Source organism: Diaphorina citri, unplaced genomic scaffold (genome assembly GCF_000475195.1).
Source record: "Diaphorina citri unplaced genomic scaffold, Diaci psyllid genome assembly version 1.1 scaffold43, whole genome shotgun sequence".
Taxonomy (NCBI): domain Eukaryota; kingdom Metazoa; phylum Arthropoda; class Insecta; order Hemiptera; family Psyllidae; genus Diaphorina; species Diaphorina citri.
Window position 1 is genome coordinate 192,609 of NW_007377480.1, and position 22,760 is coordinate 215,368.

Sequence of the window (22,760 nt, forward strand, 5' to 3'; positions counted from 1 at the left end):
CACCTCGCTAAATTTCATATAACTTGATCAGGACTCGAACCACTAATCTCGAGAAACCAAATCTACCGCGATAACCTAAATCACTGAGGTACTCACGCTAAGAAGGGAGGTTTTAGATTTTTCCAAAAACGATCGTGTAAAAAAATTAATTTTATATTTTAGCACATTGCATATTCAACTCTATTAACAGGCGTTCACACAAATTCTGTTTCTAATCAGTTATTTTGGGGGGATGAATGTTCTATGTCAGTCAGTTAATGATCATGACTGTTATGAGTCTAGTTTTCTTTCAGCTATGACTGTCCTGATTTTTTCAATATCGAATAGGTAAGAAATAATAAGAATTCCCATTGAAATGCAGCACAAAAGGGTAATGTTGCACAATTGGTACGAAATGTTTGAAACAAATGTTCTTTTATGGTAATTTCATATAACTCCGGCGGTCGAAGGAAGGAAGGAAGACATTTTTGTCAAAATAATAAAACGAAAAGCTGGGAACAATTAAGAGCAAATAAAACTTTATAACACCTCATTAGGTTGATGAGGGTAGAAAATTTAGAAAAGCTCAGTTGAAATTTTATGAGTCAGAATGTCGGAAAACTGGTCGGTTCTTGGAATTTTTAATCGTTTATGGAAACAGTATTTAGTGGGAAACGTTGCGTCATTTGGAAAGTTTTGTTTTTAAACTTTAAATTGTCCAGGGTGATGCAATTTTGAACTATCATGAATAAGATTGAAGTGGCCAAGAAATGACCTAGTAAAGCTCACTGCCCCGGTAGATAAATACCCTAAAAAAATTGCATACCGTTAGTTTTTGCACAGTTACTTCTGGCTATGCCTTAAGGATTCACTAGCAGAAATCCGGAGCGAAGTGTCGGATTTCGGCTAGAAGGTAATATATTTATGTACCCACAACCCACATAATTTTATTATAGGTACCTACCTATTATACCTTCAAGTATGTACCTGAAAGAAAATAAAAGTTTTCCGTTCATTGGGGTTTTCATTTTTTTCAACTTTGCTCGAACTCTGTTTTTATTGTAAACATCCCACGGTGTTTTTTCTACAATAAAATGTTCAAGTTCCAGATTTTTCGACAAACGTACAATTTAAAAACACTAAAGGAACATGATTGCTCACACCAAGGGAAATCTGAAGCCCCTTAGGAGAGTTTCTTGACATTCGAATTCAAAACGTTTAAACAAAACGTGAATTCAGACGTGCGGTGGTGGGACAGGACAAAAACTGGTACGTCAGGAGTTTAATAGAGGGGAATGGATTAGAAGTTCCAATTTGAAGATGTGCATTGGAACACAATCATCATATACCTTTAGGCACACTTCATTTGTCAAGGGTAAAGGGGTTTATCTTGCCCTTGGGGTCAATTTAATTTGAAGGTAATAGGGGCATCCTCAGGAGTTTGATAGAGGGTAATGGATTAGAAGTTCCAATTTGAAGATGTGCATTGGAACACAATCATCATAATTATACCTTTAGGCACACTTCATTTGTCAAGGGTAAAGGGGTTTATCTTGCCCTTGGGGTCAATTTAATTTGAAGGTAATAGGGGCATCATATTTTTTTTCTTGTCAGCTCTCTTCTTCTTTTGTCAAAGATTCTAAACATCTTAGGTACCTATATATACCTCTTTGGAATTTTTGGGCGTACTTAGGTATGTACAAGACTGAGTGCTTGCGAATCCTGGGTCATAATATCTTTCTTTTTTTTACTACCCTTTATTCTATGCTTTATTCTGCATCACTTCAAAATATTATATAGGTAGATTGTGTTTGTATTTGTTTTGAAAACTGTAGAGTGCAGAGTTGCGATATGGACTTATTTAGAAGTCAGACTTCCGTCTATTTTAGCAGGAGGACTTGGCTTTCGTTTTCACAATAATAAGGTCTTATATTGACTTGACAGATTGAGATTGCAACGTTTGGGGGATTTGCAAATAATTTCCCATTTCCCTATAATAGGAGCATACCACATTTGTTACCCACTGAATTTAGGAAACGTGGTGTTTAAGACAGAAAACACAAATTATCATGTGAAGTGAGAATAGAAGATAAGATTTTTTGCCCTCTTCCGATGTTGTACACAAATATCTTTCAGGATGTGTGTGTATGTTTTGGAATGTATTTCCAATACAATCTTTGTTGCTTTTCTATCTCCTTTCTAACGTTCACATGCTTCAATGACTGACTGATATGCTATCATCAAACGGAAAACGTACCTACTCTTTGATATCCGTGTATTTTCTTCTTCTTCTTCTTTTTCCACGGAGGTATTTTTGAACAGCGAAAATCCTTTTTTAAAATATTGAAAATAAATTGGGACAAGGATTCTGATTGCTATAGTTTCTTTTTGTAAATAACTCTGAATAAGACTGAAAATTTCATTTATTTATAACATAACCCGACTACTAATACTTAGGCCCGTGGCCCCATTTGAGATTAAAGTGAATCCAAAAGGATTAGGCAATCTGAGGGGTTAATTTGACTGATGAGACTCGATGGATTTCCAACCATTTCAAAATCCATCGCGCCACTCCAAAAGTCCATCACTCCAACTTTCCATCAATGGTGAAACTTTGGAAAGGGGGGAAAAAGCAGGGAAAGAGGCCCAACCAGGGCCGTATCCGGGCCCCCTCGACCCCAATTTTTCGGAGTCTGACGTACAGTAAAGGAGAAAAATGGAGCTCGATGGGAGTGGCGCAGGCCCACTCGCTCTCCCTAAATAATGCCCTGGGCCCGACCTAGTGATAAACTTGTGTTAATTTAATTAAATCAAGACTGTGGTAACATTCTCATTACGGTTATGTGGTAATTATGAAGCTGCGATGAAATGTTGACGGAACGTTTTATGACAGTGATAATGCTCGTATTTACGAGGTACTAAAACTAAAAGCATCTAGGTACAAACTTTCGAATGACAACGATCGACAGTGGAGATTTTATTATAGCGGTTGCTAAACAATCTTCCGCCAGCATGTTTTGATAAAAATTAAATTAATTTTTTTTTCAACGTCTAAATTTACTATTAATGAATTTATTTAATTTTGACATCCTTTGTAAATACTTTTTTACTAAAGTTATATTTAACAAACATCTTAGGTACCTATACCTCTTTGGAATTTTTGGGCGTACTTAGGTAAGTACAAGACTGAGTGCTTGCGAATCCTGGGTCATAATATCTTTCTTGTTTTTACTACCCTTTATTCTGCATCACTTCAAAATATTATATAGGTAGATTGTGTTTGTATTTGTTTTGAAAACTGTAGAGTGCAGAATTGCGGTATGGACTTATTTAGAAGTCAGACTTCCGTCTATTTTAGCAGGAGGACTTGGCTTTCGTTTTCACAATAATGTCTTATATTGACTTGACAGATTGAGATTGCAGGGTTTGGGGGATTTGCACATATCTACTTTCCCATTTCCCTATAAATAGGAGCATACCACATTTGTTATCCACTGAATTTAGGAAACGTGGTGTTTAAGACAGAAAACAGAAATTATTATGTGAAGTGAGAATAGAAGATAAGATTTTTTGCCCTCTTCCGATGTTGTACACAAATATCTTTCAGAATGTGTGTGTATGTTTTGGAATGTATTTCCAATACAATCTTTGTTGCTTTTCTATCTCCTTTCTAACGTTCACATGCTTCAATGACTGATATGCTAGCATCAAAACGGAAAACGTACTCTTTGATATCCGTGTATTTTCTTCTTCTTCTTTTTCCACGGAGGTATTTTTGAACAGCGAAAATCCTTTTTTAAAATATTGAAAATAAATTGGGACAAGGATTCTGATTGCTATAGTTTCTTATTGTAAATAACTCTGAATAAGACTAAAAATTTCATTTATTTAATAACATAACCCGACTACTAATACTTAGGCCCGGGGCCCCATTTGAGATTAAAGTGAATCCAAAAGGATTAGCCAATCTGAGGGGTTAATTTGACTGATGAGACTCGATGGATTTCCAACCATTTCAAAATCCATCGCGCCACTCCAAAAGTCCATCACTCCAACTTTCCATCAATGGTGAAACTTTGGAAAGGGGGGAAAAAGCAGGGAAAGAGGCCCAACCAGGGCCGTATCCGGGCCCCCTCGACCCCAATTTTTCGGAGTCTGACGTACAGTAAAGGAGAAAAATGGAGCTCGATGGGAGTGGCGCAGGCCCACTCGCTCTCCCTAAATAATGCCCTGGGCCCGACCTAGTGATAAACTTGTGTTAATTTAATTAAATCAAGACTGTGGTAACATTCTCATTACGGTTATGTGGTAATTATGAAGCTGTCGATGAAATGTTGACGGAACGTTTTATGACAGTGATAATGCTCGCATTTACGAGGTACTAAAACTAAAAGCATCTACAAACTTTCGAATGACAACGATCGACAGCGGAGATTTTATTATAGCGGTTGGTAGTAGGCTTTTTGCTATACATTATTTTTTTACATCTTACCTAGGGAGAAAATTCAAGTCGATACAAAAACTTTTTCTTCCGAAGTGTACAATTAATTTTGAATTCCCCTCATGTTGAAATTCGAAGCAGACCAGGAAACTTTTTAATTGGAGAGAGTTTGATTACTTTTTTTATATCCGTGTACGTATAAAGTAAGTTGTAAATGTGTTTCTTCTTCGGCCTTTTTACGTATGCCTGGGTAGGTCTTTTCAAAAGTTTTACAGGATTTTTGTATTAGCCCCACAATTATCTGGGTAAGATCTGAACTTTGAGCTTCCAGAGGATTTCCATTGTAAGGATAAGTAGGTAAGTATAAGACTATAAGTACCTACCTATACCTACTTACCTAATTTTGGAGCCAATTATTAACTTTAATTCTTTTTTTTTCAATGAAATTCGGCCAGGTATGTATAACAGATATAACCTTCATGAACAATAATAATATAATGTACATGTATGTACATTGAAGAACAAACAAACAAACAAACAAACAGAGATCTCAAGTTAAGTAAAACCATGTAAAAATGGATACTTACGTTTCCCTTGAAAATGTCTATGAAATAGACGAAATTCCGAGTCGGGATATAAAAACCTACTCGTAAGTATCCATTTTTATATATAACTTGAGTAAAAAAGTCTAAATTTACCATCGACCACACGTGCCCACTTGGTTATACAAAAACAATTTGTAATAATAAAGCATGAAGCCAAAGGATATTCTTGATTTATTTTATTTTTTTACCGATACGTAGGTAGGCGGATATTTTTTATTTATGAATATTAAAATAGCGATTTTAATATTCATAGGTATTTTTATTCATAGGTAACCAGAAATACAACAAAGCACTTTTTTATTTATAAAATTGTAACAGGCTAACCGCTAACGGCTAACAGGATCATTGATTCATTGCCTTACAGTACATTTTTATATTACCAAGGTACCTACTTTTTTTTCGTTTTTATTTTTGTTTTATCCCAAGGCACAATATAAAAACAAGAAATTCAAATCTCAACTCGTGTACATAATTCCAACATTTCTAACTACCTACCCCAGAGCACCTACTGAAGTAGTGTCCTAGTGTGTAACTGTGTTCTGTGTCTGTTATCTTGTAAGGAGCTTACAATAAAATTATTCTTGTAACATGAGTCACTTGAGTCCGTACATGAAAACTTAACATAATAATACGAGTATCTTTTCATTTTGACTTCTTCTCCATTCAAAATGCTCAAATGCATATTTTATTTCTAAATATATCTTTCTTATTCTTCCTTCGTCTCACTCTCTTACATCAGTGCACACTGCACACCCACATTCATATATACATAGGTATTTCTTCGAAATTTACAACTACATTTCATATGGAGAGCAATTTCTATGGCTATTTGAAATATTAGTGGAGATGTCAAGTGAACCTATTCACCTCCTGTACATCTCTCCTACACAAAAAATAATGATTTTACTATCAATGATAATTTAAATATTTAAAATTTTCCCTCCCAAGCAGCGGCCACATTGAATGCATCAATTCCCTATGAATCACTGAAGTTAAGCAACGTTACGCGTGGTTAGTATCTGAATGGGTGACCTTAGCAGTTTTAGAGTAACATTAAACCTCTATTAAACCAAACTGGGGAGAGTAGGGGTAGAAACACACTACTATCACGTCACATGAGCTTACGTGATGTGAGAGTATTGTGTTTCTATTTTCTATACCTTAATTAAAGCTCCCTCAATAGGTAGACAGGTAGACAGATAACTTTAAAAATATTCATACTGGAAAAAAAATCTGTAGCTAGTCTGATCTCAAGGAGTCAAAGGGATTTTTTTTTTTTTTTAAGAGGTTTGACAGAGGGAACTGTAACTGCTACCACATTCATATATATTTTCTTCGAAATTTACAACTACATTTCATATGGAGAGCAATTTCTATGGCTATTTGAAATATTAGTGGAGATGTCAAATGAACCTATTCACCTCCTGTACATCTCTCCTACACAAAAATAATGATTTTACTATCAATGATAATTTAAATATTTAAAATTTTCCCTCTAAAAGCAGCGGCCACATTGCATGCACCAATTCCCTATGAATCACTGAAGTCAAGCAACGTTACGCGTGGTTAGTATCCGAAAGGTCTGATCTAGTAGCTAGTCTGATCTCAAGGAGTCAAAGGGATTTTCTTTTATTTATTACGTATATTGTGGGTAGAAATATTTTGCATTATTTATTGTGGTGGATATACTTTGGTCATGTTTTTCCACTCAAGTGCACATTGAAAATAGGATTAGTAGAAGGTGTGTTCTCAAATCCATTGAACAATCCTAAAATTCTCGATGAAAAAATCCAATTGGAATAAATGTGTATATATAAAATAAATTCAATGGATGGATGATTTATGAAGTATAGGTGCTTACATAGTACATACCTAGCAGGTATGAATTTTATTGTAGGTATCGTACAAGCCAAGGGAATTTTTTTTCTAACCCCTTAGCCATTGTTTTTCAGAGATGAGGGCAGGGTTTATACGCTTTTCCTGGAATTAAATTCCATGACTTTTCCAGAAAATTTCCATGCGTTTTCCAGAAATTAGGGAGCGGAGGTACTTGAAAATCAGTAAGATTACCCCTTCATTTAAATAAAAAATACATGTATGCAATATGCAGAACGTAAAGGAATATGAGGGATGAGGGGGAATGCGCCGTAGGCCGTTTTTCGGAAAAATTTGACATTTAATTTGAACATTCTTAATTTTTGGCCGATTCTCAGATTCCATGACTTTTCCAGTTTTTCCAGGTCGCGTATAAACTCTGTGAGGGCCAATAAGGTCATAAAAATTCTTCCATGTCGGGATTCGAATCTTGGATCTTGTCGGATTTAGAGTCAGTGCTCTAAACTCTTTTTTTTTTTTTTAAAGAGGTTTGACAGAGGGGACTGTAACTGCTAGGGTCTTATCGTCCCGAAATCGAAGAGATAAGGAAGACAGGATAGGAGGAAAGCCAGCCGTTCCGAGAACGAACATTATCCCATCACGATAAAATCCGCCCCGGGCGGGAATCGAATCCGCGGCCTAGCGCTTACAAGGCAGACGCGCCACCAACCAAGCGCTCTAAACTCTACGGCTCGTTTTGGTAACTTTTGGATAAGTACCTACAAGCCTAACTAACGTATCTTGTTTTATTCACCAACTCACTTTACTTATCTAGCTCTGTTTTGATTAAATTTGCGATGAAGATAAATTGAAGCTTATCAACTAGGTACATAATTTATAAAATTAATGTTTACCTTGAATTTCTTTGATAACTTTTTTTCGCTCCAACCACACAAAAAACTTGAAATTTAATTACCGACCTGAGTTACGTCAAAACTTCGTGCTTTGGTCAGAGAGAAAATGGTTCGATGTAAATTTAGACTCTGCCTCAGGTGTTTAACATTTAAACATGCGTTCATATGGAACAAATGAAAACATGTGGGTTAGAATAATCGTACATAATTCTATTTGATGAAGCATTTTGTGGGCTGTTTTATTTTTTATTATTTATTTATCACTACTTCTACTGTTACTGATACTACTTATAGATAGGGATTGCCCAAGGCAATGATATTTCTCTCCTTTTTTTTGTACGAGTAGTAAATTGACCAATTTTAATACAAAAGACAAACTACAGATTCTACACCCATAGACGTTATACAGATGACTTTGTGAAAATAACATTAACCTCATTTTTACATTTTTTTATATACTTAATAATAATGAAAATGGAACAACTGAATTCCGAGTTTTTTTTCTGTTTGTATAATTTGATGAAGTTTTCACTAATTCTCTTTTTACTTTCTATTTTTTTATAATGTTCACATTTTTTTTTGAACCCGTAACAGAGACGGAAATTAGCCAGCGGGGATAGCAAGTTGAATGCATTAGATCCCAATGAATCACTGACAGTAACGCAACGTTGCGCTTGGTGGGTATCCGGATGGTAGAACGTCTGAGTGATTCGCGTGCTGTTAGCTTTTCCCGGCCCCACTCAGTCTGAGTAATGGTAATGTGAGTAGATCACTGGGCAAGGTTAGCCCTAACGTGCTTGCTTGCGATGCAGAAGGTCCCGGGTTCGATGCCCACCATCGACAAAAAATTGTAATCGTTTTTTGATCGCAAATGTTTCAACGGGTTATTTTCTGGTATTCTTGTATTAAACCCTGCACCTAAATGGCAAATAAACAAAAAGTCATTTGTATTCGAGAAGAACCTTAAAGGAAGTGCAGAGGACAAACCAACAACCTACCTACAGATAAATGCATTACCTACTTTTTATGTAGAATTTTCATGATTTTTCAATGTTGATGATTGAGACAATCATATTTTATGTAAAAAAAAAAAATAATAATAAAATGCTTACTTACCGTTCAATTGAGAGTATATTTTTCCTTTGAAAAATGACGTTCACTCAGACAAGATCAAATTAAGAGGAAATAGTGACTTGGATGGTTACACCACACTATGTCTAAAAAGTTAAAAACAAATTTAATCTGTAAACATTAAAATGTCAAAAAAGCTACAATATTCAAGTGATCAAATTGTTCTTTTATTGTTACTATCACATAAAAAAGTTTTCTATTTGGATTGCTGGAAAGGGTAAAAATAACTTGGAAATAAATAGAAAAATAGCTATTGCCAAGAATAGTTAGTTCATCACTACCTACTTGTAACACGTTACACTTTTGTAGAGAATAATATATCCGAAGGAATGGGTTTAAAACTGTTCTATTGTTAAAAACTGTTGAATTGTGAACCGCGAAATTATTTCGATATAACTTTGAAGATTTCGATAATTGAAATTTGTTGAACGTCGCGTTACTTGTTGCAAGTGCTTACCTACTTGTAACACGTTACACTTTTTGTAGAGAATAATATATCCGAAGGAATGGTTTTAAAACTGTTCTATTGTTAAAAACTGTTGGATTGTGAACCGCGAAATTATTTCGATATAACTTTGAAGATTTCGATAATTGAAATTTGTTGAACGTCGCGTTACTTGTTGCAAGTGCTTGAGAGCAACAGATAGTTCATGGAATGGTTTTACACAAGGTTTTAAGTAAAGTTTTTCACAAGGTAGGTAGTCACTTTTCAGAAGGGCGCGTGCGTTCAAGAATCGCTTACTTTGTCGACAATGGTCAGAACTTGGTTTTTGTGTAGGCTTATGTGGTGACGACACAGTTTTCTAGGGAGAAATAATGACGTCATGGGTAGTTATTTATTGGGGCATGGGATTAGTTGTGTTGAAAAGACGACGAAGAAGAAGAAGAAGAAGAAGAAGAAGAAGAAATGGTTGAACGAGTTATACCTTGAAAATTTAATTCAGAAGTCCGCTTTTCTCTTTATTGACATAAATATGTATACGTATGCTACTGACATTTTTTTCTCTATCAAATTCGTCACATAGAGAAATATGAAATTAAATTTTGAGTTTCGATTTCAGGAAAAAAACGTTTCGAGGTTTTGAATTATCTGACTTTGCACATTTCAGACAAATAATGAAATTAGGTGTCAACAGTTAGTACATTTGGTGAGATGACATTTGACAAAATCCATACAATCCAAAAAGATTTTCTGTAATCAAATTTCGTAAAATGAAGAAGAAAGGAATGAATTTGAGGAATAAGAAGAAATGACCTATATATCAAATTAAAGTTCTTTTTACCAGGAACACTTCAGTCGTTATTTTAAGACCGGTTTAGCGTCACCTATGTTAAGCTACGCCGAGCAAGGCCAATAAATGGATGGGTGACTTAAACCTTATATTGGGAATAAAGGGAGAACGGGCTCTAGTCTTGATTTTAAATCATTACACGAAAGTAAAATCGAAAGAAAGGAACATGAAAGTTTTTTTTTTGTAATATTAAATCTAATTATGTATCTACTTAAGCACTTAAGCATTGTACGAGTAGTAAATTGACCAATTTTAGTACAAAAGACAAACTACAGATTCTACAGTCATACACGTTATACAGATGACTTTGTGAAAATAACATTAACCTCATTTTTACATTTTTTTTATATATGTATTAATAATGAAAATGGAACAACTGAATTCCGAGTTTTTTTCTGTTTGTATAATTTGATAAAGTTTTCACTAATTCCCCTTTTGTATAATGTTAACATTTTTTTTTTTAATCCGTAACAGAGACGGAAATTAGCCAGCGGGGATAGCAAGTTAAATGCATTAGATCCCAATGAATCACTAACAGCAACGCAACGTTGCGCTTGGTGGGTATCCGGATGGTAGAACGTCTGAGTAATTCGCGTGCTGTTAGAGCTTTTCCCGGCCCCACTCAGACTGAGTAATGGTAATGTGAGTAGATCACTGGGCAAGGTTAGCCCTAACGCGCTTGCTTGCGATGCAGAAGGTCCCGGGTTCGATGCCCACCATCGACAAAAAATTGTACTCATTTTTTGATCGCAAATGTTTCAACGGGTTATTTTCTGGTGTTCTTGTATTAAACCCTGCACCTAGATGGCAAGTAAACAAAAAGTCATTTGTATTCCAGAAGAACCTAAAAGGAAGTGCAGAGGACAAACCAACAACCTACCAACAGATAAATGCATTACCTACTTTTTATGTAGAACTTTCATGATTTTTCAATGTTTTGTCTCATATTTTATGTAAAAAAAAAATAATAATAAAATGCTTACTTACCGTTCAATTGAGAGTATATTTTTCTTTTGAAAAATGAAGTTCACTCAGACAAGATCAAATTAAGAGGAAATAGTGACTTGGATGGTTACACCACACTATGTCTAAAAAGTTAAAAACAAATTTAATATTTTGTGGGGATTCAACCAGTTTCGACCAGCATGTGAGAATCAATTCGGCAGCTTTAGCAGGTTTAGTCTCTGAGGAGCTCTGAGTTTACTGAATTCCCTTCCTTGTGAACGGGGCTACTGATTGAATGAAAACATTATAAATAAATATTAATCATTTGTTCTTTTTATTATTATTATTATTATTTTGTCTCGATCTTAATATTCTGTCCATTTCTGTACATTTTTGGTCTTTCTAATATTCTCTGCTTATATTTCTCTCATTTTAAAATTCCCTGGACTAATTCCCTTAGCTTTTAAAAAATGTTAGGAAAGCTTATTACTTAAATAAATACCTTGTGTGATACCTTTCTATTTTTCTAGTTTGGTTCTTTTTTCCTCAAGAAAATGATGTCTGGGTATAAACCTGTTCTTTTTTTCTTCTATAAAGTGGACGTCGAGCTCTGAGAAAATATAAATTAAAGACGTGAATTCCCGTGAGGTTTTTCACGAGGTTAGTATTTCTTGCTTAGTCTTAGAATTAAGCCTTATTGAAAGGACTTCGTACCCGTATAAGAACATTAAGTGGGAGGTTAAGTAGAGAAGTGTCAAGAATAACATTCACCTCCATTAATATTGTAAATTGAGAACTCGGGAAATTGACACTGGAAAATTTCTTAAAGGTAAGTTTCTTCTTAGGAAAGACTTACTTTTTCAGGATCCCAAAGAAGGAGAAGAGGAGGACGAGCAGAAAAAGAAGGAGGAAGAAGAAGACGACGACGAAGAAGAAATGGTTGAACGAGTTATACCTTGAAAATTTAATTCAGAAGTCCGCTTTTCTCTTTATTGACATAAATATGTATGCTACTGACATTTTTTTTTCTCTATCAAATTCGTCACATAGAGAAATATGAAATTAAATTTTGAGTTTCGATTTCAGGAAAAAAACGTTTCGAGGTTTTGAATTATCTGACTTTGCACATTTCAGACAAATGAAATTAGGTGTCAACAGTTAGTACATTTGGTGAGATGACATTTAACAAAATCCATACAATCCAAAAAGATTTTCTGTAATCAAATTTCGTAAAATGAAGAAGAAAGGAATGAATTTGAGGAATAAGAAGAAAGAAAATATTTTGTGGAGACAAAGCTTGGTTTCCATTTATGAAAGCTCTTCCCATCTACACTTGCTTTAATATCACTGTAATTAAGATGCTCGTCTGAGAAGCGAAAGAGTGCGGGTTCAAATTTCATTCCAGGCGAGATATTTTAACCTGAATAATCGTTAGAGTAAGGTTGTGGTTATGTCCTGGGTCAGGCTAGGCTTGAGTTGATTTTTTTTTCTTTTGCAGTCCTAGCAAGATACATGACGACAACCTAATACTACTCGAACGGAGATCATTTCTCACCTCTAGTCCTCGCAAATATTTCACGCTCTGAGTTTCATATCTCAATCGGTCGAACTGCTCCTGAGTGAACACATACTCCTGCTCTCCCGTGTCTCCAGCCTGGACTGTATTGTCCCCGTCAGTCCTGGCACTGAACTGTTCACTAGGATCCCCGGACTGGGAGCTAGCTCGCCCCCCTGAGGCGTCTACACAGAGGTGTTGCGGGTTTTGTTGTCCTCCTGGCGAGGCTTTGTGATCATGATTGTTCGGGGCGGACTTTTTGCATCTCTTCGCCTGAAAAGGCAAGAAAGAAGAGCACGGAATTTCATTATAACTCTTTATTGTTCAAAATTCATGCAAATCCTACAAAAGGCGAGATTATTACCTTAGGCAATATTTGTCATTCAACCCAGAGAATTTCATCTGTGTGAAGTATGCTTGAGAGAGTACCTATGTTTAGCGAAATCTGTATTGTTGAATTTGTTGAATAGCGGACACTTTAATTAAATATTTAAATAATAAAATAAATGTAGTTCAATATGAAGTTCCAAGCTCAATGTGAAAATAATTGAATTGAAAACAGATTTATAAACAGAAAATCCGATAGCTCTTCCCTCTTCTTGCAATAATTATTAGTCATCATTTTATTATTCATCAAAATAAAATTATTTTGAAGCAACAAAAATTCAATTCTAGGCATTTCCTTTGATTTTCCATTCAATCGCACATACCTATTTCGCGAATTTAATTTCGCTATGAAATCTAGACAACCTACGCTCTTGATTATTTTTTGCACTCTACAATACGATATTTCGGGCTTTAAATCTCTTTGTTTTCAGGAACTTTTTTTTTCTCCTCTCTAAAATTTTGAAAATTTTCATGCTCGATTAATCCGAAGCTTTTGATGGGTATAAATACACCTTCCATTAGAATATGAGGACAGAATTCAGGAGCAAATTTCAAATTAAACTTTTATATTGAGACCCCCTCCATATTTCCTTGTTTTTATACTTGTAGGATAACTTCATCAGTTCCGCCTTGTAATTTTTGAAGCGACAGTTTTATAAAGGTACCCGAGTATCTTAGATACTGGATGAATAAATATATCATTCTTTATAATTTCTAAATTATTTGATAAAATTGTTATCTTTCACGTAATGCAATTGTATCTTTCTCTTGGTATTCTTTCTCCGTATATTATCACAAAGATAAGGACTACAGAATAAAAACCACGGAAGAAAATAATGGAAGACCCTCCACCACCTAAGAACTTTGGGCAAAATAAATGTACTCAGGTACCTATGTGAGAACATCTGAGTCCAAAGATATAAATTATTTAGTGCAGATGTCTGAATATGAATATTGAATAACTTTTATCCTACTAAATTATTGCTGGATTCCGTTATTATTTGTATGAATGCCGTTTAACTATTTGAGTATGCAATGTGCAACATAAGCTGAATTAGTGGAGATGTTAGGTTTTCAGTTTATTAGAATGTGTACGTGTAGTCCCATCCTGTATTGAATTTTTTCTATCAAGTTTCTGTTTAGAGTAAAGCTCATTGACTTGAAAAACTTTTGAATAGGTAGCTAGGTACCTATATATTACTTATAGCGCTGGTATTTTCGTTGTATTTTTAAAAGGAAGTTTAGGTAGTACAACTTGGATAGGTAGGTAGATTTTTTTCAAGTTGAATTATTTTGTCCAATTGATCAAAAATATCAAAAAAAAAAAAAAAAAAAAAAAAAAAAAATTAAAATTTTACCAATAGGACAGATTTCGACCTTTTTTGGCGGTCTTTAGCTATAGCGACAAAACGGTTGGAGATATTGTAAAAGTTAGGGTAAAAGAACACTCAAATAAGCATCATTCAATAGGATTGATGTTCACAACAGATTTTTTCATTCTTACAAAGAACTTAGATTTTGGTCGAGTGATGCAACACACGGCATAACTTACACAGACAAGACCATGGTGCATTTTATCAGTCACTAATTATTATTTACTACACAACCGGGCCTTCACTTCACTAATCAATTAATCAGCACATCGTAACGGCTTTAGATTTGGCACAAGACTGAACACTGATCAATGCTTAATCACACCTCGAAAGGTTTTTAGGAAAAATCTGGTGTGAACATCACACGACTCTCCTCATCCTGTTGAATGATGCTTAATTTGGGTGTTCTTGTTCTTGTAGCCAAACTTTTACAATATCTCCAACCGTTTAGTCGGTATAGCTGAAAACCGCAAAAAAACGGTCAAAAACCGCCAAAAAGCGGTCAAAAACCGCCAAAAAGCGCCAAAAAACGGTCAAAATACCGCAGCACCTATCTCAACCAAACATTTTAAGTTGCATCCTTGTCACATTTGTGGACTACATACCAAATTTCAAGTCTTTAGCTTATACCGTTCCCGAGATATTGTTAAGTTACACCGAAAGGTTTTTAGGAAAAATCTGGTGTGAACATCACACGACTTTCCTCATCCTGTTGAATGATGCTTAATTTGGGTGTTCTTGTTCTTATAGCCAAACTTTTACAATATCTCTAACCGTTTAGTCGGTATAGCTGAAAACCGCAAAAAAACGGTCAAAAACCGCCAAAAAGCGGTCAAAATACCGCAGCACCTATCTCAACCAAACGTTTTCAGTTGCATCCTTGTCACATTTGTGGACTACATACCAAATTTCAAGTCTTTAGCTTATACCGTTCCCGAGATATTGTTATGTTACACCGAAAACCGCCAAAAAGCGGTAAAATGCCGCCAAGCGTTACACCGGTCTTAACCAAAAGTTTCGTGTCGCATCCTTGTCACCGGTCAAAAACCGCCAAAAAGCGGTCAAAATACCGCAGCACCTATCTCAACCAAACGTTTTGAGTTGCATCCTTGTCACATTTGTGGACTACATACCAAATTTCAAGTCGCATTTCAAAATTTTCACTGTTTCAAATTAAATGCGTGTTGTAAATCTCGTTCCCCAATCAATACACCTAGATAAATTTTATGACTCGACTTGGACTCGAAACACCAACCTCCAAATCAGCGGATTCCATAGCGTTAATCACTATTATTACTACAGGGTGTCTACCAAAATGGAAAAATAAAATTCCCTGACTTTTCTCGGTTTTCCAGTCCATTTTTTCCAAATTTCCAGTCTACTTTGTACCAAATTTCAAGACTCTAGCTTTTACCGTTCTCGAGATATTTTGTTTACAGACAGACACACACACGGACCAATGGCTGAAACTTTGGATTTAGCAGGGTGTCTACCAAAATGGAAAAATAAAATTCCCTGACTTTTCTCGGTTTTCCAGTCCATTTTTTCAAAATTTCCTACAGGGTGTCTACCAAAATGGAAAAATAAAATTCCCTGACTTTTCTCGGTTTTCCAGTCCATTTTTTCAAAATTTCCAGAAATTCCAAATTTATATATTTTGTTGGACTAAGTATTCTCACATTTTAACTAAAAATTTAATTAGGTTTAGTTTAGACTTAACAGTTACACTTTGTGGGGAGGTATAAATCTATAAATTATAATAGATACGACAATAAGGTGGTAATAAATCTTTTTTCTTTCTTTAATAATATACCTACCTAATAATTATACCAAGATATTTTAATATAACGGAAGCTAATTATAACATTTTAATTGGTTTATTTTTACACAAACATAACATGACACCAAAGAGGAAAATAAAATAATATAATTTTATATAAACATCTAGGTATATTCGCCTTTTTTTACACTTTTAAGAAAGGTTTTATTCAAGAGGGACCCGAAAACAAAATCGAGTTTGAGTAAAGTTTTTTTACTCTCTATTACTACAGTATAGCGGAGCTATACTAGTAATGAAAGTATTGCAATCGGTCCAAATTTTCAAAATCGGGAAATGGTTGGAAATATCCGTGTTTTGACCCTGATTCAAAAAAGTGGTTTTTAGCCCATGGTCTGTACGTTACGTACGTACGTACTACAGGTTTAAATGGGAAAAAGTAGAACAAAAAAGTAGTTTTTTTTTTTTTTTTCTTATCGTCCCGAAATCGAAGAGAGAAGGAAGACAGGATAGGAGAAAGCCAGCCGTTCCGAGAACGAACACTATCCCATCTGGATAAAATCCGCCCCGGGCTGGAATCGAACCCTTGGCTTAGCGCTTACAAGGCAGACGCGCTACCAACCAAGCTATGCTGACTGAGTAAAGTAAAATAGCTTTAAAGTTTTTGATTTCCATCGAAAAGTATTGGAAGATTGATCAAAAATTCTCGTTCATCAACAAAAATTCTTTTTTGGGACTGATTTTTAACATATGTAGGCCTTAGCGGGGCAATTCTTGCATAAATGTTTTCAATCGTCATTGTTTTTATCACCATACTTTTTACCCAATTATCGTCCTCGCTGTCTCATTTATCATGCTAATCCTAACGTCAACCGTAAGCTTGAGAGTACCAACTTCTATTAATAAAATATGAGAGCTATGTGCCTACTCAATGTTTGTAATTTATAGGTAGGTACTTACCTACATTGTATTTAAAAAAATAAAAAAAACACCATGTTCTCTCTTTCTAATTCCCTTCTCTCTCTCCTTCTTTCATTCCTTCCACCTCCTCACGATTACCACATCTTTTCCTTTATCCGCTGTCTCATTTATCATACTAATCCTAACGTCAACCGTAAGCTTGAGAGTAACTTCTATTAATAAAATATGAGAGCTATGTGCCTACTCAATGTTTGTAATTTATAGGTAGGTACATACCTACATTGTATTTAAAAAATAAAAAAAAAACACCATGTTCTCTCTTTCTAATTCCCTTCTCTCTCTCCTTCTTTCATCCCTTCCACCTCCTCACGATTACCCTTCCCACATCTTTTCCTTTATCTCCTCCTTTCTAATCTCCCCTTCTCTCTAAACTCATCATTACCTCGTCTCCTCTCTGTTTCTACTACTCTCCTTCTTTCCTCCTCTTCCCTCTTCTCATCACCCTCCCCCTCTCTCTCTCTTTTTCCTTATCTCCTTCTTTCTAATCCTTTCTTCTCTCCTCTCGTCGCTACCCTCTCTCCTCCTTCATCCTCCTGATCATTACTGTTTACGCGATACCGGGTCGGTACGTCAACACCACCCGGTAAACTTTGTCCAGAGAGGCATTAAACTTGTCACGCGTTACCCTACTAATATTATTAGATCGAAGCATAGGCCTCTCTCTCTCCGCTCCTCAGTTCCTGAAGTGCCACTACACAAGACACATACCCACGCCATACAGTCCACACAGTGATCACACTCTTTATCCGATCCACACCCCAAAGGAAGAAAAGGACAACGCCGGCATCAAAGTAAGCGTGAAGAAACACACCAGGTGAGTGGTACTCCTCCCTCTCTTCACCTTGCTTTCCCCTACAATTACTCTTCCCATGTCTTTTCCCTTATCTCTCCTCCTCCCTAACACTTTCTTCTCTCTCCTCCTTCATTCTCCTTAACTTTACCCATCTCTTTTCTCTTATCTCCCCCTTCCTTAATCCTCCCTTCTCTCGTTCTCCTTTCCCATTTCACCATCAATCGTTCTCTCACCACAGACATTACTTACTGACGTGCAGGCGGTAAGAGGTAGACATACTGACGATTGGGTGGAAGCTTTTCCTTTCGTCAGAAAAAAAAAATCTTCGTGAAAATCAGCCGCCCTAATACAAAAGTTATTGCGTTACTGGCATATCTACTTCCCAATCTTCTCAAGCCTTCTTCCACTTCAGAAGAACTGAGAGAAGACATTTTTGAAGAAAGAAAAAAATCAGATAATCGTTGACTACAAAAGTTCACATTGTTTTTATCTGATGGAGGCGGTAAGAGGTAGACATACTGACGATTGGGTGGAAGCTTTTCCTTTCGTCAGAAAAAAAAAATCTTCGTGAAAATCAGCCGCCCTAACACAAAAGTTATTGCGTTACTGGCATATCTACTTCCCAATCTTCTCAAGCCTTCTTCCACTTAAGAAGAACTGAGAGAAGACATTTTTGAAGAAAGAAAAAAATCAGATAATCGTTGACTACAAAAGTTCACATTGTTTTTATCTGATGGAAAAGCCGTGACGTCATAGTTTGGGAAATTATTAGAGGGAATGACGTGTTAAGGAGGATAAATTGGATCTCTAACATTGGAGATTTTTTTTTTAATAATATGGAAAAAAACTGGACTTGAAGGGTCATCTTTTCTGTTGAATGTAGGTACTCGTGTCTCATGTAGATTTAATGGGTAGTTGGGGGGGAATGACGTATTAGGGAGGATAAATTGGATGTCTAACATTGGAGATTTTTTTTTTTTTTAATATGGAAAAAAACTGGACTTGAAGGGTCATCTTTTCTGTTGAATGTAGGTACTCGTGTCTCATGTAGATTTAATGGGTAGTTGGGTACCTATTACAGAAAAAATGTAATTTTCCTGGAAGCTATGAGTAAACCTTTGAAGTTTTATTCTTTTTATTGTTTCAGTTTCATATTTCATGGTCTACAAGTAGTATTAATTAATTAATGTTCTTTTTTTTCAAAAGAAATAAATTGAATATTTTCAATAACAATATTCATTTTTTTTCTCGTTTTTATTGAAAGTTATTTACCTTTTTTCTCTAATAAAGAAGGTAGTAATATTACAAGGAATTTAGGGTACACCTAACCTATTTTTTATGTACTAAGTACCTAAAATTGATACTAATACTAGTGAAAATTTGGAATACATCTATATTCTACAAGTAGTATTAATTAATTAATGTTCTTTTTTTTCAAAAGAAATAAATTAAATGTTTTCAATAACAATATTCATTTTTTTTCTCGTTTTTATTGAAAGTTATTTACCTTTTTTTCTCTAATAAAGAAAGTAGTAACATTACAAGGAATTTAGGGTACACCTAACCTATTTTTTATGTACTAAGTACCTAAAATTGATACTAATACTAGTGAAAATTTGGAATACAGGCATTCTTCAAAGTCCTATAGGTTGGAGTGGTGTGGACTCATTGGAGAAAAAGTTGTAGTGGAAAATGACGTACAAGAAAAATTCACTGAGTATAATGGTCACGGGATAAAAACTCGGGTGATAAAACCATCATAGCATACAAATTCCTCTTCTACGAATGCACATCGGTTGGAGTTGGTATCTGACTCATGGACCTAGTCCGTAGTCCACTAAAAAGATTATTTTTGGGGGGATTTATTTTTTTCAAGTTACAGGGTTCTTTCGTGAGCTCTTCCACCCAACAACTATAACTCACCTTGTATTTTTTCTCATCCAGCATTTGATGGGTGATCTTATAGTAATAATTACCTCGGGATGTCTACTTTGAGCTCCGAAATCCTTTAAAGTTCAACGACTATTTATTGACTCTCAAATAGATCTAAATTTGAAAAATTAAATTACTAAGATCTAGGTTGTTAAAATTCTTAGACAATGTGCCACAAAATAAAATCCTCAATGTACCTATTGCCTACTTACCTACCATGTTAGATGCGATGCCCCAAGTTGTAAAAGGTCACTCAAATTTGGTGATGGCAAAAACCCGTTCTTTCTTCTTCAGTCGATTCTAAACTCCCATGAAACTTGAAAACTTTTCCTTCTTTCAAAAGAGTCCAAGAAGTTTTACAATCAGGGGCGAAAGTTGGACGATTCCAGGGAATAAAATTGTGAACAGTAGCTATCTACAGACTGGTAGAAACAAACCCAGCCCTGGGAAAGACTTTATGAACACCTTGTTTAGACTACAGTGCTTAAACCTTATTTAAAGTGTGGGCGTAAAGGGACTTTTCAGTCTCATTGTAGCAGTAAATTTATGTATAAATGAGGTATATTCTATTGCACAAATGGTGTTTCATAGAAAGTTCAAGATTTCCATCACCCACAAACCTGGGGAAAGGGAAATGGTCAGTACTCTTTCATTTACAAGACAGAGGTATAATTAAATTGGTTTGTTTTTACTGAGCACAAGCCTGAGTTCTATTCCGCAGACGCCAAGATTCGAATGCTTTGTTCCTGATGACCTAAACAAGCATGACTTAATGTAATGTGCCACAAAGTAAAATCCTCAATATACCTACTGCCTACTTACCTACCTACCATGTTAGATGCTATGCCCCAAGTTGTAAAAGGTCACTCAAATTTGGTTATGGCAAAAACCTGTTCTTTCTTCTTCAGTCGACTCTAAACTCCCATGAAAGTTGAAAACTTTTCCTTCTTTCAAAAGAGTCCAAGAAGTTTAACAATCAGGGGCGAAAGTTGGACGATTCCAGGGAATAAAATTGTGAACAGTAGCTATCTACAGACTGGTAGAAACAAACCCAGCCCTGGGAAAGACTTTATGAACACCTTGTTTAGACTACAGTGGTTAAACCTTATTTAGAGTGTGGGCGTAAAGGGACTTTTCAGTCTCATTGTAGCAGTAAATTTATGTATAAATGAGGTATATTCTATTGCCCAAATGGTTTATAACAGTGTTTCATCGAAAGTTCAAGATTTCCATCACCCACAAACCTGGGGAAAGGAAAATGGTCATGGTCAGTACTCTTTCATTTACAAGACAGAGTTATAATTGAATTGGTTTGTTTTTACTGAGCACAGGCCTGAGTTCTATTCCGCAGACGCCAAGATTCGAATGCTTTGTTCCTGATGACCTAAACAAGCATGACTTAATGAACCTTAAAACAATAAATATTGAACCACGGAGACGGAAAACTTTGGACAAACTTATTGACAGCCCCAGAGGTCTGCGTTTAATTTCCATCTCAATCAGAAAGAAGGGGGAATTATGGTGCAGGGAACATAACATATGAAGTACGAGTATGCAAGCAAAGTAGTAGATAAATTCTTCAGGAACCTACATTGATGGAAAATTATGATACCATCATAACAAACCAAAATTTAATATTACCTAGAGAGTATACATATCATAAGTATTCGAAATAAAAATAATACCTAATTAGATAAAAACAGGAAAGAACTGTTCTAATTCACAGCTAGGAAAAGGACCTATAAAAGGCCGAAACAATAGGAGGTGGTAGGGAAAAAAAATCCCGAAACGATATGATTATTCAAAAGTGGGTCAAAAGTTCCAGCGGTGATAGCACGTTGAATGCACCACTTCCCAATGGATCATTGACGTCAAGCAACTTTGTACGTGGTTCATATCCGGATGGGCTACCATCTGGGCCATTACATGCTGCTGGCTTTTTCTGGTCATTCTCAGGTTGCTGTCTCCGAATGTGTTTTTATTTTAGGGGTTAAACCTTCATTTGTGGAAAAAAGTGCAAGCAGTTAAGCAGATATATACGTATCATCAGGCCAAGTAATGTTGAACCCGAATCCTGTACAAACAATCCGACGACAGATTAATATTTTAATTAACTTTCCTATAAAACAACCCCGGTTACACATTGAGGGCATGCCTCATAAAGCTTACTTTACAGTAAAGTTTGCACTTTGCACTGTTCGAATTCACGAGCAAAGTAAATGGAACAGGGCCTAGAAATAACAATGCACTTAGCAAACCATTTCTTGCTATGTTAATTGAGCTCAGAAAACTTTCCATAAAGCTCAAGCATCATTTGCCTCGGTGTTATTGTAAAGCTCGGTCATAAAATTTTACAATCCAGGGCATGCCTTGGATAGAGGAACGGGAGGGTAGGCGAAACATTACTCAACCTGAGAGGAAAGAGAAATAACTTATCACACTGGCGAAGCCCTTTAACTCGAACGTCCAAAGAAACGACACAGACCACATGCGTCCAATGTAGCAATTGTTTCATTGCTACGACATAAAAACGGCGGTGGGACATTTTTTTTTTTTAAAGTAGCGTTAAAAATAAGATATAAGGTATGTCAGCCTAGTTAGCTTTTGGAATAGCGCCCCTGACTTGCAAGCGCTAGGTTGGGGTTCGATTCTCGTGCACGGCGAATTTTATCCCACATAATGGCTCTGAATAAAGATGAATTTTTTTAGTGGATGTGCCAATTCTTCCTTGCTATACAGTTTTAATGCACCGGACTGGTCCGTGATAAAATTATTGGTATAAGTGGGGCCATCGGCTATAATAAACGCCCTTGGTCATTGCGACCTGGTTAGATCTTTTG

At 35.6% G+C, this 22,760-nt stretch overlaps 1 protein-coding gene across 2 annotated transcripts; it reads right to left on the reverse strand.

Moving 5' to 3' along the window:
• Window positions 1-9,927: 9,927 nt before the first annotated feature.
• Window positions 9,928-19,944, reverse strand: LOC103514162. Of its 2 annotated transcripts, XM_026827184.1 has the most exons (3): window positions 19,912-19,944; window positions 12,678-12,950; window positions 9,928-10,077 (listed from the first exon to the last, which is right to left on the reverse strand). In XM_026827184.1, the coding sequence occupies exons 1-3, from the start codon at window positions 19,933-19,935 to the stop codon at window positions 10,015-10,017; spliced, it is 360 nt and encodes a 119-aa protein (XP_026682985.1). In that variant the 5' UTR covers window positions 19,936-19,944; the 3' UTR covers window positions 9,928-10,014. The 2 variants fall into 2 exon arrangements, with proteins under 2 accessions (XP_026682985.1, XP_008477254.1); XM_008479032.2 differs by lacking the exon at window positions 9,928-10,077 and having other exon boundaries at window positions 12,297-12,950.
• Between the last annotated feature and the right edge of the window lie 2,816 nt (window positions 19,945-22,760).